This window comes from Micromys minutus (assembly GCF_963924665.1).
Source record: "Micromys minutus genome assembly, chromosome: 18".
NCBI lineage: Eukaryota > Metazoa > Chordata > Mammalia > Rodentia > Muridae > Micromys > Micromys minutus.
In genome coordinates, this window is record NC_137953.1 from 2748751 (window position 1) to 2764040 (window position 15290).

At 52.0% G+C, this 15290-nt stretch overlaps 1 protein-coding gene across 2 annotated transcripts in view; it reads left to right on the top strand.

Moving 5' to 3' along the window:
* Positions 1-7377, top strand: part of SFXN5 (sideroflexin 5) — a 119432-nt gene extending 112055 nt beyond the window's left edge. For both annotated transcript variants that reach the window (XM_080932340.1, XM_080932343.1), the window contains one exon: positions 4987-7377. In XM_080932340.1, the coding sequence (XP_080788466.1) occupies positions 4987-5064 (78 nt within the window). In that variant the 3' untranslated portion in view covers positions 5065-7377. The remainder of the gene's footprint in view (positions 1-4986) is intronic.
* Positions 7378-15290: the final 7913 nt, after the last annotated feature.

The window sequence follows — 15290 nt, forward strand, 5'->3', positions numbered from 1 at the left end:
CCTCCATCTGCTCTTCCAGGCAAGCTCCCCCACTCTGGAGGCGCTGGCTATACGCACATATCTGTCTCCCTCCTGCCCAGAGCCCAGAACCCTGGGTCCATCTGCCTCTCAGGCCAGTCAACCTAGGAGACCCACGGGCACCCCAGCTTCAGCATGGCCAACCCACCCCCTTCCCGTACTCCTTGCCTCTGAGAATGGTATCACCACCACCCCAGCTCATGAGCTAGAATTAGGAGTCATCTGCCACCCAGTCATCCTCCACACCTCCCTCTCACCCCCACATGCAATTGGTCATCAACTCTACGGATGTCATCTTCAGAAAGGCTCCTTGGCTCACTCTTCCTCCTGCCCCCATGGGCAACATCAGAAGGCAGGACCTAAGAGCTTTCTGGTTCCTACAGCTGCTCCTCTGGGAGGCTTCCCTGCCTCCCTTCCCAATCCCCCATCCTCCACCTTGCTATGGTCAGAAAGACCTTTCTGAAACCTGGGTGTGCCCACTCCTGCTCACCTAAGGGCTCCCTAATTCTTCCAGGTGATGGCCGACACCTCCAGGCAGCCTCTTGCCTATTCTCTACCCCCATCTTAATACCCCTCCATGTTTCCACATTGACGACCACCACCCCTCTTTCTTTCTTCCCTCTCATCCAGCAATTATAGCCTGCCTTCTCTGATCCAAATCTCCCATTCTCCTCCTGGCCCACCTCCTCTGAGAAGTCTCCCTTCCTTGTTCCTTCACCCGTACATGGTAACCCCTAGGCCCTCCCCAGTTTCCATGGTACTTCGCTTGTCTCTCAGGGATCCATCTGCTTTCACTTTCCGACTCCTCCCCTAGACTTCCAGCTTCTCAAGGGCAGTGAGCTGGCCCCATCCTTCACTGTTCACCCAGCACGAGTGTGTGGTGTTGGCTAATGTGAACACAGATACACACTGAATAGAAATTAACAGTCAGGGGAACGGTGGCTCTGTCCCCTAACCTGGAATGCCTGGGCCACCTCCCCCAGGAGGCTTCTACTGTCTGCATCCCCTATGTGTGCTCCCATTCTACTTGCTACCCTCAGCTCAGTGGGGGCCTGGGGGTCTGGGTGCCATGATGGGGTGGCCTCCGTCTTGTGGAGATGCTGGGTTCCACTGGGAGTGGGCCCTGCAGGCCACAGCCCTGGGCCTGGGTTCTCCACCTCGGTGGTGAGCAGCCTCTAGGATTTTAATGCGGGCCTCAGTGCTTCAGTGAAAACCGCATGGGGAGCTGCTAATAACGGCACTAAAATAAAATATGCTACATCTGTTATGGGTAGCAGAACAAAATTAGCTGCTCACACCTCTGACATCCAAGATGTCTTAACTTAAAATACTCCTTGGCTTACTTTACATCATTTACTGATTATATTTAAAAGAAATACAATTTTGCAATTACTGTTCTTTCCAGTGTGGTATCTATGCATCGTTTTCCTTTTATGTTTATATATTTCTCCTTCATTAGTGCAGTCTGAAGGGTGATTAGGATTCTTCAAACATTTTACAGAGGTTAAACGTTGATTAAGATTTAATTATTACTGTAAATAGCTTGGAATGACATATGGTGCAAAAGCCTGACATATGTGCATTTGAATAAATGAAGTGCTATTTCCCAGGATGCCTCGGTAGCTGTTTAACAGCTTTCCCGAAGGGTTATGTTACACCTCATGGTAAGATTGCTGGGATGTTATATTTTGTTGGTTTTTGCAGCTGAAAGCTAAGAACAGTTTTCCAGTTTTTTAAAAACATTGAATATTTTAAATACCTAAATTGTTTTGCACAAATTTTTGCTAATTTGTCTAACTAGGTTAAACATTTTCAAAAGCATTTAGATTTTTAAGCGTGGGCGCTGTGCATTGTGTCAGTGGCAGGCTGAGGGCGAGGGGGGCTGGCAGGGTGGAAGGGACTCGGGGTAGAGGGGTGGGGCAGGAGAAGGCAGTTTTAGGAGAGGGGTCCTTGGTCCTGAGCGCCGGTCTTTCCTCTTCGGCCAGAGCGTTAGGGTACTGAGGACAGGGGTAGCTGCCCCTTCTCCAGGTCTTTTCTATGCCACAAGCCCTAACCCTCACCGAACTCCCCCTTGCCTGACCTTGACCTACGTACCCTGGTTTGACTGAAGTTGCCCGTGCCCGTGCCACCCTCTGGCCACATCCAAGGCCTCCGTGGTTTCACGTCTAGTGTGTACCTAGGATCTAGGATCAAGTTCAGCTGAGCTGCACCACAAAGGTCTGGTAGTTGAAGGATCTTGCCCTGGGCACACGTAGTGTGCGGGGTCCCTCGCTAAGAGTGCATCTCCCTCGGTGGCCCAGCTCAGGCTTTCCCATCTGGGTTGCTGTGGTTTCGGAAGGATGGATCTATTTCTAGGTGCTTGCCACCCATTTTCTTTCTACCCATTCATCTGACCAGAGAGGCTCCAGCACTGTTCTAGGCCTTAAGGACTCTGAATGAACAAGATCTACAGGTCTCTGGGTTGGGGGCGGGGCACTGTGATCTGACATGGAAAGGTAGAGGATGTGTGAGCAGTCAGCTCCCCAACACTGTGATATCACTTGGATATCAGAGATGTAGGGGTCTTGGGCCAGAAAGGTTGTCCTATGCAGCCAAGGTGAGCGAAGGTCTACAGATAGACCCATAAAGACAGAAAAGAGAGGGATGGGGGTGGGGGTGGGGATGGGAGGATGCCTCTAACATGACAGAGCAACCTAGGCAGACCAGAGGTGAGGCAGGGAACAGCCTGGTTTGTATAATGAACCCAGAGAGGTAATGCGTCTTTAGGATAATGGGAAGTGCACCAGGGAGACTGAGGGCACTGGTCAGGCAGCTGGGCCATTTTAAATGAGGGTGGGGTGACCAGACCTGAAATTCAGAAGGCAGTGGGCTGAGGTGGATATCCAAGGGAAGGAAAGGGAGAGGGAAGGGAAGGGAAAGGGAAAGGGAAAGGGAAGGGAAGGGAAGGGAAGGAAAGGGAAGGGAAGGAAAGAGAAAGAAAGGGAAAGGGAAGGGAAGGGAAAGGGAAGGGAAAGAGAAGGGAAGGGAAAGGGAAGGGAAAGAGAAGGAAAGGGAAGGGAAGGGAAAGAAAGGGAAAGGGAAGGGAAGGGAAGGGACAGAAAGGGAAGAAAAGGGAGGGGAAGGAAAGGGAAAGAAAGGGAAGAAAAGGGAAGGGAAGGGAAAGAAAGGGAAAGGGAAGGGAGGGAAAGGGAAGGGAAAAGGAAGGGAAGGGAAAGGGAAAGAAAGAGAAAGGGAAGGAAAGGGAAGGGAAAGAAAGGGAAGGGAAGGGAAAGGAAAGGGAAGGGAAGGAAAGGGAAGAAAAGGGAGGGGAAGGAAAGGGAAAGAAAGGGAAGAAAAGGGAAGGGAAGGGAAAGAAAGGGAAAGGGAAGGGAGGGAAAGGGAAGGGAAAGGGAAGGGAAGGGAAAGGGAAAGAAAGGGAAAGGGAAGGAAAGGGAAGGGAAGGGAAGGGAAAGAAAGGGAAGAAAAGGGAAGGGAAGGAACGGGAAAGAAAGGGAAGAAAAGGGAAGGGAAGGGAAAGAAAGGGAAAGGGAAGGGAAGGAAAGGAAAGGGAAGGGAAGGGAAAGAAAGGGAAGAAAAGGGAAGGGAAGGAAAGGGAAAGAAAGGGAAGAAAAGGGAAGTGAAGGGAAAGAAAGGGAAGAAAAGGGAAGGGAAGGGAGGGAGGAGGGCCCAGGGTCTTTGGTCAGACAGCCATTACATAAAGATTTTATTGCCCACAGCAGGGAGCTGGGCTGAGGCACAGGCTCAGTTCTATTTCAGAAGGGTTGAGTTCATGCACCCATTAAGCATCTCTGACTAGCCAGCAGTCAGCTGTTGGCCTAAGGCTCAGGGGAGAGCCACAGCTGGACACATTTGAGACATGACAGGCACCAGGAGTCCAGCCAGACCAAGCCCCGAGTACTCCAAGAAGTGGCCAGCAGGTGTCCTGACGGAGGGTCCCTGACCTTGGAAAGAGGTTTTGTAGAACCAGATTTGCTGTGGGCTGGAGCCAGTGGGAGGTGGGCAGGTGGGTTTGACCAGAATGAACAATTTAAAGAAGTGTGGTGGCCGGGGAGATGCGATATCAAGCCATCGGCAAGCCTGACGTGGTAGGAAGGAGTTTCCTCAGATGCAAGGTTCTTGTGGTATGCATAGGAGTCCATGGGCAGCACAGTTGGGAGAGAAGACGGTGTGTAGGAGAAAACCACGAAGAGAAAGGAGGAGAGAGGTGGGTGTCTTCCAAGGGGAAGGGACGGTCCCTGAGGAGGGCAGGAGGGAGGGGCAGGGTACAGCTGGCTATGGGTTCGATGGTGAGGATCTGAGAGCAGCTCCTCACTGGTGCTACTGAAGTAGGAAGGCTCAGCAGCGGGAAGCCAAGGGTGAGCTGCTGAAGTGACCCAAAAGATTGAACGTGGCCCCTGTAGAGGACAAGAGATGAACTTGACTAGGCAGTGTGCCTTGAAGAAGCTGTTGTCACCTGCTCCAAGGGTCTATGTATAGTCAGGAATGATGGACCGGGAGGATCTTTGTGAGGTAGTCAAGTTGAAGGGTGTGTGGGGAGGGACCCCTAAAGTAGGGCTACCAGTCAGAGCTAGAAGGGCCCTTGAGGCTGGGTAGGAGCTGAAGTAATGGTCCCTGAGACCTGAGTTGGTGTGTGTGTGTGTGTGTGTGTGTGTGTGTGTGTGTGTGTGTGTAGACAGAGAATAGGGTACTGCCCGGGAAAAGGCTTAAGGAGGACTGGAAGACAGGTCCTCAGATGTGTCTGCAATAAGAGGAGCTAGGGTATTTGCAATGGGGGAAACTCAGAATCTAGACAAGAAAGGCTAACCCTGAACTGGTAGAGAAAGCATGTATAGTCCTTGCTACGACATAGGCACTGGCTAGGGGACATGCGGAGTGACAGGACTGTGGGTACCAGGTCAGACCTTAGATTCCCCTGTACCCCTCTTCCTGGCACTCCCCACCTCTGCCCTCTTCTCTTTCTCTCCTCAGATTGAAACCTCCCAACTGGAGCCTGAGATCGCCCAGGCGACAAGCAGCCGGACAGTGGTGTACAATAAGGGGCTCTGAGCAGAGACCGGCCGGCCTGGGGACACAGCACCTGCCGGGCCAGGCACCTGGGGTGGGGAGAAGTCTCATGACCTGTGTCTTCAGGAGGGGCTGCCTGGAGAGCAGTCAACCCCTGTCAGTAAGGAGACTAACCATTCACATTTTAACATAGGGAGAGGAATTCTGACACATTTCCTACACAACAAAGAGTCAACTGCATCTCTGGGCCTTACATGGGGTCAGCTAAACTCCACTCGGCACAATTTCGTGTGAGCTAAAGAACTGTAGAGCCTCCTGGGGTAGTAGTAGTGTCCTTTTTGTTTTGTTTTAATTTCTTTTTTTTTTTTTTTAAATTAGAAGCTAAGTCTGAGCCTTGGTTGCAGCGGATCAAAAGCAGGGACAGGGGGCAGGAGCCAGAGGAGCCTGGGAACTGGATTTGGATTGATGGGAGGGAAGTATAATGGTTAGGTCCGATGGGCCTCTTGGGAGGTGGTCTGCATCCCACAAGATGAACTAGCCATAATCAAGGTTCTCAGGAATTGGCCTCCTCGATCAAGGAGCACTGGAGACCCCTGGAAGATTCCAGGAACAGCAGGCCCTGAATGTACCCAGCTCCTACCTGACTCACAGCCAAGTGAAAGTCAGTGAGCACAGGTCTGAGCCATCATTCATGGAGCTCTGATTGATTCCAGGCCCCTGAGAGCATCCTCAGCTCTAGTCAGGGACCCCCAAGAAGGAACACTGTTCAGTGGGAACAAGGAGGGGATCCTGTCTGGGCTCTGTAGGAAGGTCTTTTCCAGGAGTAGATAGTGTTTCCTATGGGGACAAAGGTGGGCTGAGCCCACCGTGGCCCAGTCTGCAGCCACTAAAGCTGTTAGTCACACCTACGCCTTCCTGCAATGGACAAGCTGCCTGCAAGCAAAGGACCAAACTGGGGTTCCCGCCAAGCATTTGGGCTCCTCCCTACTGCACTCCGATGCGCACATTCCAAACATATCTCTAAGGTGGATTCTGGAAAAGGTCCTTCTGGAAGTGGCCAGCACTTGGCCTACAAAAGGACATCGCCCTTCTGTATGGACTCCCCCACATCCTGACAAACCTCGACTTGTGCCAAACACTTCATGGCTGTGGAGGAGCCAGAATGATGTCTAGGAGGAACATAGGGGTCACACTGCATGCCGTTCCTCACTGCCGGAGACTTGCGGCCTCCTGCTGCTGGCTCCTAACTCCATCTCATCGCGTGTAGGCCTAGGCCGTAGAGGAAGAAATAGCTCTACCCAAGGAGGCAAGGTCTTGGTGGGGCTACGCAGGGTGTCTCCAAAGGACCCACAGAAAGGACACAGGCCTCATCTGTCCACGCTAGGATGGGAGCCCTGGCTTGTGACCTGGAACCTGACTCAGGAGGGGTCAGGCTGAAGGTCAACATGTATGGTTGCAGTAAAAGGCTGGTACAGGGCAATAAGGACAAGGTCACAGGCTGCCTGCCAGTGTCTTGAGGCAGGCGTCGCTGCAGCGAGATAGGCCAAGCATGGGCATTGGTTGGTACCGTTGACTGGATCTGTCTGGAGTCTCTTTTGAAAAGTTCAACCCCAGCTTTTGTCTGTTCCCATTTGTCCTAGAACAAGTTCTTATGCATTTACCTTGGGACCAAAACCACCCTCACCCAGGCCTGCCTGCTCCAGAGGCTCAGCAGACCAGAGGCTCTTCCAGCTCCCCCTCTGTGCTGGCTGTCCCTGTGGCCTCAGTACCCCTCGTAGGCATGTCTTGTGTGTGGAGTGATCTCTGCCACACTCCTAAATAAAAGCCCAGGTGAGCTGAGGGGGCAGCTCCTTTGGATTTGGTGACAAATGGTCCTTGTAGTTCAGGTAATGGTGACTGAGCATTTTGAGCTATGCTGTTAAACCCTGTTCTGACTTCATAAAATCCACAAGGGAAGATGTGTGTGGTGCAAATGCCCCTATTTGCTGAGGCTAGGGGACAGAAAGAGGCCTGAACAGATTGCCTCCCGTTGGGTCTAGTTTTGCCAGCGTATCTACAGCAGGCTCCCCAGCCCTCATGTTCCTGGCCATCTCTCCTCTGATTACTTTTAAACATCCCCACGGAGGATGCTCTTCCATAAAGCAATTTGAGTAAAGGAACCAAAAGTCCAAGATGCCAAAATGGCCACCAAACCAAGATGTCTGTACAGTGCTTCACTTCCTAACTGTGGCTGTCTTATGAAGTCTCTGGTCTGGGGAAGGGTGGGGGACCAAGGAAACGAGCCAGTGCGAGGCAGGTCCATGCTAAGGCTTGGGCGGGTAAGAGGGGGCTCAGCATACTAGGGACTTCAGACTGTCTTTTTAACCTCAAAATGACTCTGTGTATGTGATTTATGTCATACTAATGGGCTGTGGGCAATAAACGTGGATTTAAAACATACAGGTGTGGCTTTGTGAATTACAGGGTTGTGGGACGGGAGGCATGAAAAGACACAGAGGAATCAAGGAAAGGCAGCTGGGGACTCTGTGGAAGTGTTCCCAAAGGAGGGCACATGCCAGAGGAAAGGGTAAAAGAGAAGAGGAGGGCAGGGAGCTAGATAAAGATGAGTGAAACCACAGAAGAGGACTGGCTTAGATGGCTCAGCTAGAAAAGGATTGCCACATAAGCCAGAGCCACCGAGTTTAATCTTCAGAGCCAATGGTGGAAGGAGAGAACAGATCCTGAGAGTCACCACTTGATTACTGCATGCCCCATTGTGAGCCCCATAGCATGTGAGCCCCATAGCATGTGAGCCCCATAGCATGTGAACCCCATAGCATGTGAGCCCCATAGCATGTGAGCCCCTATAGAATGTGAGCCCCATTGTGAGCCCCATAGCATGTGAGCCCCATAGCATGTGAGCCCCATTGTGAGCCCCATAGCATGTGAGCCCCATTGTGAGCCCCATAGCATGTGAGCCCCATAGCATGTGAGCCCCTATAGAATGTGAGCCCCATAGCATGTGAACCCCATAGCATGTGAGCCCCCATAGCATGTAAATCCCCATAGCATGTGAGCCCCATTGTGTGCACCATAGCATGTGAGCCCCCATAGCATGTGAGCCCCATAGCATGTGAGCCCCCATAGCATGTGAGCCCCATAGCATGTGAGCCCCATAGCATGTGAGCCCCATAGCATGTGAGCCCCATAGCATGTGAGCCCCATAGCATGTGAGCCCCCATAGCATGTGAGCCCCCATAGCATGTGAGCCCCATAGCATGTGAGCCCCATAGCATGTGAGCCCCATAGCATGTGAGCCCCATAGCATGTGAGCCCCATAGCATGTGAGCCCCCATAGCATGTGAGCCCCCATAGCATGTGAGCCCCCATAGCATGTGAGCCCCCAGCCCCTCACACAAATAAAAATAAAGGGAAAAGATGGAATCACAAAAGAAGCCCTGTAGCTGAGTGGTTGCTGAAGAGGCTTACCCTAAAGAACACACTAGGATTTCAGTAGGTTCTTGTGCTGTGTGGACCCACAAGGCTGGAGGGTAAAGGAGAGGGGGGGCCACCCTGGCCTGCCTATGGCCTGGAGACCTATGAGGGATCTGAGCCAACTACAGATGTCTTCTGTGTGTATGGTCTCAGTCCTGGAACTCTGCCCCCTTCCAATTCTCTCATGGTCCCTCACGTGTTGGTTAGTTTTTATGCCAATTTGACACAGCTATAGTGACGTGAGAGGTGGGGAACATTACCCCCTCTTCATATCATCTTATGGAGAAAATGCCTCCGTAAGATGGGGTGTAAGATAATGTCTTAATTGGTGATTGATATGGGAGGGCCCAGTCCATCATGGGTGGTACTATACCCGGGCTGGTGGGTGGTTCTGGATGCTATAAGAAAGCAGGCTGAGCAAGCCAATAAGGAACAAGCCAATAAGCAGCATCCCTTCATGGCTTATGCATCAGATCCTGCCTTCAGGTTCCTGCCCTGAGTGCCTTCAATGATGAATATGTGATGTGGGAGTGTGAGCCAAATAAACCCGTTCTACCCCAACTTGCTTTTTGTCATGGTATTTCATCACAGCAACAGTAACCCTAACTATCAACTCCTGGTATACTGCCCCCAAACTGCCTCCTAGAAGTCCCCACGGGGTGACCTGCCCTCTTCTATGGGACCACTGAGAGTCTTCCAGCCCTGCAGAGAGAAGCTGATATAGGTAGAAAGCCTGTAGTAGGCAGGTGCTGGTTCTGGCAGTCCCAGCATGACCAGTGGTGGTTTGAAGTATGTTTTTGTATATGTAGAAGTTTGTGAGCATTTGGGTGCACATATGTGTGCACATGTGTATAGAGGCCAATGGTCAACTTTGGGTATCATTCCTCGGGATCCATCCGCCTTGATTTTGAGGTCTCACGGTCCTAAAGCTCACCAAATTGGCTAGACTGGTGCGAGCAAACCCCAGGATCTGCCTGTCTCTGCTTCTTTAGTACTGGGATTTACAACCATGACCCAGTGCAACTGGCTTATTATTATCCGTAGTAGTAGCAGCATTTAGTTTGTTTGCTTGTTTTTTTGAGACAGGGTCTCTATAGCCCTGGTTATCCTGGAACTCACTATTTAGACCATGTTAGCCTCAAACTCTGAGACTTGCCTGTCTCTGAGATTAAAGGTCTTCACCACTATGCCCAGCACCCCCCAGGCTTCTAAAAAGTGGGTTTCATTGCTTTGCCAGCTGAACTCTATCCCCAGCCTCTAAGTCAGCACTTCTGAACAGCGACTTGGTGCGCTTACCTACCAAATGCCAGCTCGATGGTGGAGAATGCAGCAGACCCTTCTCTAATGATCTGGGGTGTGGGTAGGAGGCTGAGCTCTGGGCCCCTTTGGAAAGGATGAACAGGGAAGAGGCAAGAGGGAGGGGATGGGGTCTCTATTCAAAATGATACCTTGAGGTCAGGAGGCTACCGGTCTCTGGGGAATTTCTTTGCTAAGAGCTAAGATGGGGCAGCAATCCTTGACTCTCAGGATATGCACAAATCCCTTCTAGGAACTGTTTGTTGTTTTTAGCTGGATTGGGGACTCAGCTCAGAGATCATTAACACTTGAAGAATGCAGCCTCTCCTTCCCTCTGTCCCCACGGACTGTCCTGGATCTAGGCTTCTACCTTTCCACTCAATCAAAGACTAGGAGAGTCAGAACATTGGGGCAGGGGGCAGGGTGTGGGGACAGTGATGAGTGACCCTTTCCTGAGGCCCAAGTAGCCTGGCTGTATTTTAAGATGGAGCCTCCTCAGCACACTGTGTCCCCTACCTCAGCTGCTGTTACACCTGACATCTCAGCTCCTCCTGAGACACTCGTTAGGCTGTCAAGCTGGAATTTCTCATTAGCTGGGTCATGCTTGTAAATCCCAGTACTAGAGAAGTAGAGACAGGCAGATCCTGGGGTTCGCTCACACCGGTCCAGCCAATTTGGTGAGCTTTAGGACATCGAGAGACCTAAAAACAAGAGAAGGCTCCTCTCAAGTGCTTTCCCCACCTTTTCCTGTAGTACCATCTCCACCCATATACCTCCAAGCTGGCAGCCTTTTCTGAGGTCAGTACAAAAACCTGGGCCTCACTACAAAGCCCCAGGGAAGGTAGAGAGATGGGAAAGAATAGATCAGGGGAAGAGGAGATAGTGGACAGACTGGCAGGCAACAAACCCCCTCCCTGCAGAATCCATGTATCCCTAATGAGGACAGAGAGGTTTCTATCTGTTCCAGGCCACCTGACATCGCTCCCTTCCAAAGGGCAAGTGTGGGAAAGGGAGTGGAGCCTAGAAGGCTCTGACTACTGCAAGAATGAGCTGTAAGAAATTCAGTTTGTTTCCAGATTAGAGGCAAGGTTCTGGAGATCCTGTGGAGAGAGTGGCTTCATTTGAGGGTAGCACACAGACAGGTAGGGGACCCTGCTTGGTCATGGAGGGGGAGTGGAGAGTCAGGGCCTGGGCCAGCAAGGCAGAGACAAAGGTGGAGTGAAGTGACGTCACTGAGAAGGGTGTGACAGGGGTTTGACCAATCTCCCTACCCCTGTGCCTCCCCTCCTCCACCCCATCCTGTTTGGGAAACAGAGGGAAAAGAATGCTACATTTTTGGGACCTACAAAGACAGGAAGGAGACCAAGTCTGCAGGGGAGGCAGCCATTCCATCTCAGAAGTTCTTAGAGGTTTCTGGAAGACAGCTAAGTGGAGATGTCAGGAGACCAGCAAGGGATGGCTGTGTGGGCTTGCATACTTGGAAGGCCTTTGAGGTGGCACATGCCTGCTCTCATCCCAGGATTCGGAATCAGGAATGCAAGGTCAGTCACTCACACTGGACTCCATGAGACCCAGTCTCAAAAGACCTGAGGAAGCCTTGCACATGATTCATTTATGTAAGTTAACAAGAAGAGAAGGCCAAGGATAAAGTCCTGTGGAAGCCCCACCTCTATGTGTCCCAAAGAGAGACTGGAAACTGCCAAGAAAGCTCAGCTAATGAGAGCTGAATGATCACAGTGTAGTCAGGGCAAAAACCAGCTTTGTGGGCCATGGAGTGTGTGTGTGTGTGTGTGTGTGTGTGTGTGTGTGTGTGTGTGTGTACATGCGTGCACACACATGTATGCTTAGGTAGTCTCAGAGCCATAGGGTCCCCTAGAACTAGAGTTGCAGGCAGTTGTGAGCCACCCAATATGGCTGCTGAAAAGTAAATTCAGACCCTCTGCAAGAGCAATGTGTACTTTTAACTGTTAGCCATACCCCCCCCCCCCCAGCTGTATATCTCCTTTTTTTGAGCCAGGGCCTTTTACTGAACTATTTAGCCAAATTGCCTGGCTAACAAGATTCAAGGAATCCTCCTATCTCTGTCTCCCTGGTACTGAGATTTTGATTTTTGGCTTGTTTTTCATGGGGATCAAGCTCAAGTCTGCATGCTTGCATAGCAAGCACTTTACTAAGCCCCATAGGGAAGTAATCCCTCCCACAGATTTGGTTGTAAGCTCTATGTCATGATATGCTGACACTGCATTCACTGGGTATAGGAGGGAGGCTCAGGCAGAGAAGTGAGTAGGTATTGAAGGCAGGAAAAGATCATCAACCGAAGAGCGTGTCTTGAGGAACAGATAGACTGGAGCCTACATCAGAGCGCACGTGAGACCCCTAGGAGAGCCATGGAGGTTGCAGGAGGCAGGTGAAGAAGAGGAATATGCAGAAGTGTCCAGGGAGGATGGAGAGCCAAGGGTAACAATATGCTTGTTCACAAGCTCAGGAGCCGGGCTCATGGGAGACCTCGAAGCCTAACTTCCACCACTGGAGTCATGAGCGGAAGACTGGGAAGGAAAAAGCAGTGGGCCAGGTGGAGAGTTTATCCGCCTGGCCTCCAAAGTCTGTGGATTTCTCTCCATCCAGGGCAATAGCTCTTGTCTGGGGTCTCCCTACCCAGCTGTTCTCTCCAGGTTCTGCTGGCCACTGCTCCTGCCCCTTTAGACCTAAGGGCTACACAGCCTTCCCAATGTTACTAAGGGTCCCCTATGTGACCGAGGAGTGCTCCAACATTCCCACGGCTTTTCCAGATCTGTTCATGGTTCCTTTTTGTCAACTCCCCTCTGTCGCCTGGTCTAAAGATCCCCTCTCTAAGTGCTGTGAAGGTTTTCCTTTCGGGGCTCATTTTTCTCTCTGAAGATGGAAGTCATGAAATTGGGGAGTTGGCTACTTGCCTAGCATTTCATGAAGCCCTGGGTTCAAGTCTCAGTGCCACTTAAACAGAGCATGGTGGTATGCCCAGGTAATCCTAGCACTCAGCAGGGGAGGGCGGCGGCAGGATCAGGGTCATCTTCAGTTTTATAATAAATTTGAGGCCAGCCTGAGATACCCTGTCTCAAAGGGGAGAGGGAGAGAAGGAAGACTGTAAGGAAAGGAAGGAAGACGAAGTAGGTTCCCTGCTGACAGTAACAGAAGAAGCTAGGGGATCAGGGTGACAGCCTAAGGCCTCTCCTGTAGGAAGCAAGAACAGATTTATCAAAGAGAGTAAGGGTTGTGCAGAGACTGAAACTTGATTCAGAGGGTGTCCCTGCCGCACACCATTGCCCGGTGTCCTCCTGGCTCAACATAGTAGGTGGAGAAGTGGTCTGAGTGGACTTGTACCTCTGCTGGCCTGGAACAACCTAGCAGAGCAGGACAAGGGCATATCAGAGAGCAGGGTGTGGGGACAGCTGGGAGCGTCCCGTGGGGTTCCACTCTAATGTGGATGAGAGAGTGAACAAGCTAGCTGGAGCACCCCAGCAAAGGACATCTGAATGTGTTACTTGGAAGTGTTCTTCCCCAGGTGTGAGGAGAAGCTGAGGTTCGAGGGAGGTTGTCCACTGAGACCCCAGTTCTTTGGCGGGGGCAGGAAGACCAGAAGCTGCTTCCGTCTTGGACAAATGGAGGGGCATGGCCAGGATGTGCAGCCTTGCTCTGCGCACGTGCACAGCACACATGCACAGCCACACGCCCACACCCACCCACACAGTCACACTCTCTCGAACGCCCACAGCCCTCCCAGACACTCCAAACACCCTCACATGCACTCACCCTCCCACGAACCCCAGACAGCAGATGGGGCGCTCGGGTAATTGGTTAAACCTGTTCCCGATGTCTGGCTCCGCCTTGGCAGCACCGTCTGACAGGAAAGCTGGCTGGGCCTGCACCACTAAGCCTTCTGCCCTCCTCATCCCCTCCCCCTGTGTGGCTGTCCTGGAGCTGGGTCCCAAAGCAGCCTGTGGACTAGCGGCTCCTCTAGGACAGAGCCTGGTTCTCAAGTCAAGATTGTGTGATGCCCTGTGGGAGGCAACCACAGCACCTGTGAGGAGAGACTGATAAAGAGAGCAGGTGTCAAGCCGCTGAGAAGCCAGAGGCCAATCTGGGGAAGTCCTGAGGATAAGAGGAAACAGTATGGTTGGGTTGGGAGTGAACAGTTAAGAGCTCCTGCCTAACTAGACGTGAGGCTCCTGCAACTCCGTGCTCTGAGCTGGTGCTGGGGGAGTGAGGCCAACGTTCCACAGGGCTCTGGAGGTTAGCACCAGGTGAGAAGTGGCCAAACAAGCTGGCTCAGAGAGGTCTAGCCCAGCAGCTCACCCGAACATAGATGCGGGGGAGGCCGTGTCTACTCTTCTGGCCCTTTGCAGGCCCTCACTCCAGGCAGGAGCCACCCGGGGACGGGCAGGAGCAGCAGTCCTGTCTTCTCGCTGTTCGGCTGCATCTGCGTCTCTGCGTCTCTTCGGGAGAGACTTTGGTTTGTTCCCTGGAGAGGGCCCAAAAACTCCCAAATTAGCAAACCTGGCAAGCCCACAGCTCAGAAAATAGTTCATCCTGATTCCATGTTTTTCAGGCTCACAGAAGCCTTTATTAATGAAGTCACAACACCAATATTTACCGTCTGCAGGAGAGGCACAGACATGGGGGATGGAGGGGGCTCCCCGCCCTGCCCCAGCAGGCCTCCCTAGGAAGATTGGCAGGTTTTCCGTTCTTCTAGTCCTTTATCTTCTTGATGGGGCATTCTGCTGGGATCTTCCAGAACCCATCGCCCCCACCCCGACCCCCTCCCCAGCCAAGCACCTAGGATCTTCAGAGGAAGAGTCTGTCCCCCACCACAGTGCTGAAAGGGAGCCTCTCCTCCCATCCTACCTGTTCATGAACACCCCCACCCCCAACACTGCTGCTTGGCAGGGAGAGTTGCTAAGGGTTTAGTTCAGACTTAGCTGGGTTGGAACTTTTAAGATTTGAGGGATGTGTTCATTTGATGGAGGAAGGGACAGGAAGAACAGAGTCTTTTGGTTTCTGGAAACTGGAGTGGACATTAGCAAGACAGGCAGAGCAGGAAAAGGTAGGACAGTGGGACTTGGCCTGTGTTCTCAGCAAAAAGAACCTTGTGTGCTTGGACTTTGGCACCCAGCCCAGGCAACAGGCATGGGCCTTCGACATGGATAAGGTGTCCACAGAAGACCAGCACAGGCCAGCAAAAGCCATGACAGATCCCTCAGGGACACTCAGGGACACTAGGAGCAATGTAGGAGAGGCCACAGGCAGGAGAGAAGTGTCAACACAGGACAGAACGGAGAAAGGGGAGACACTATCGTGTCTGATCAAGAGGATCAGAACCCTTCTGGCCCCAGCATGGGACCTTCTTCAATAGTCACAGAAGCCACTAATGTCTGTGCTCTTCTCAGATAGTGGACTAGGGCCAGAAAAGTGGCAGGGGACAACTGGGGGATGCTGAGTGGACAGACATGAGGTATGGATGA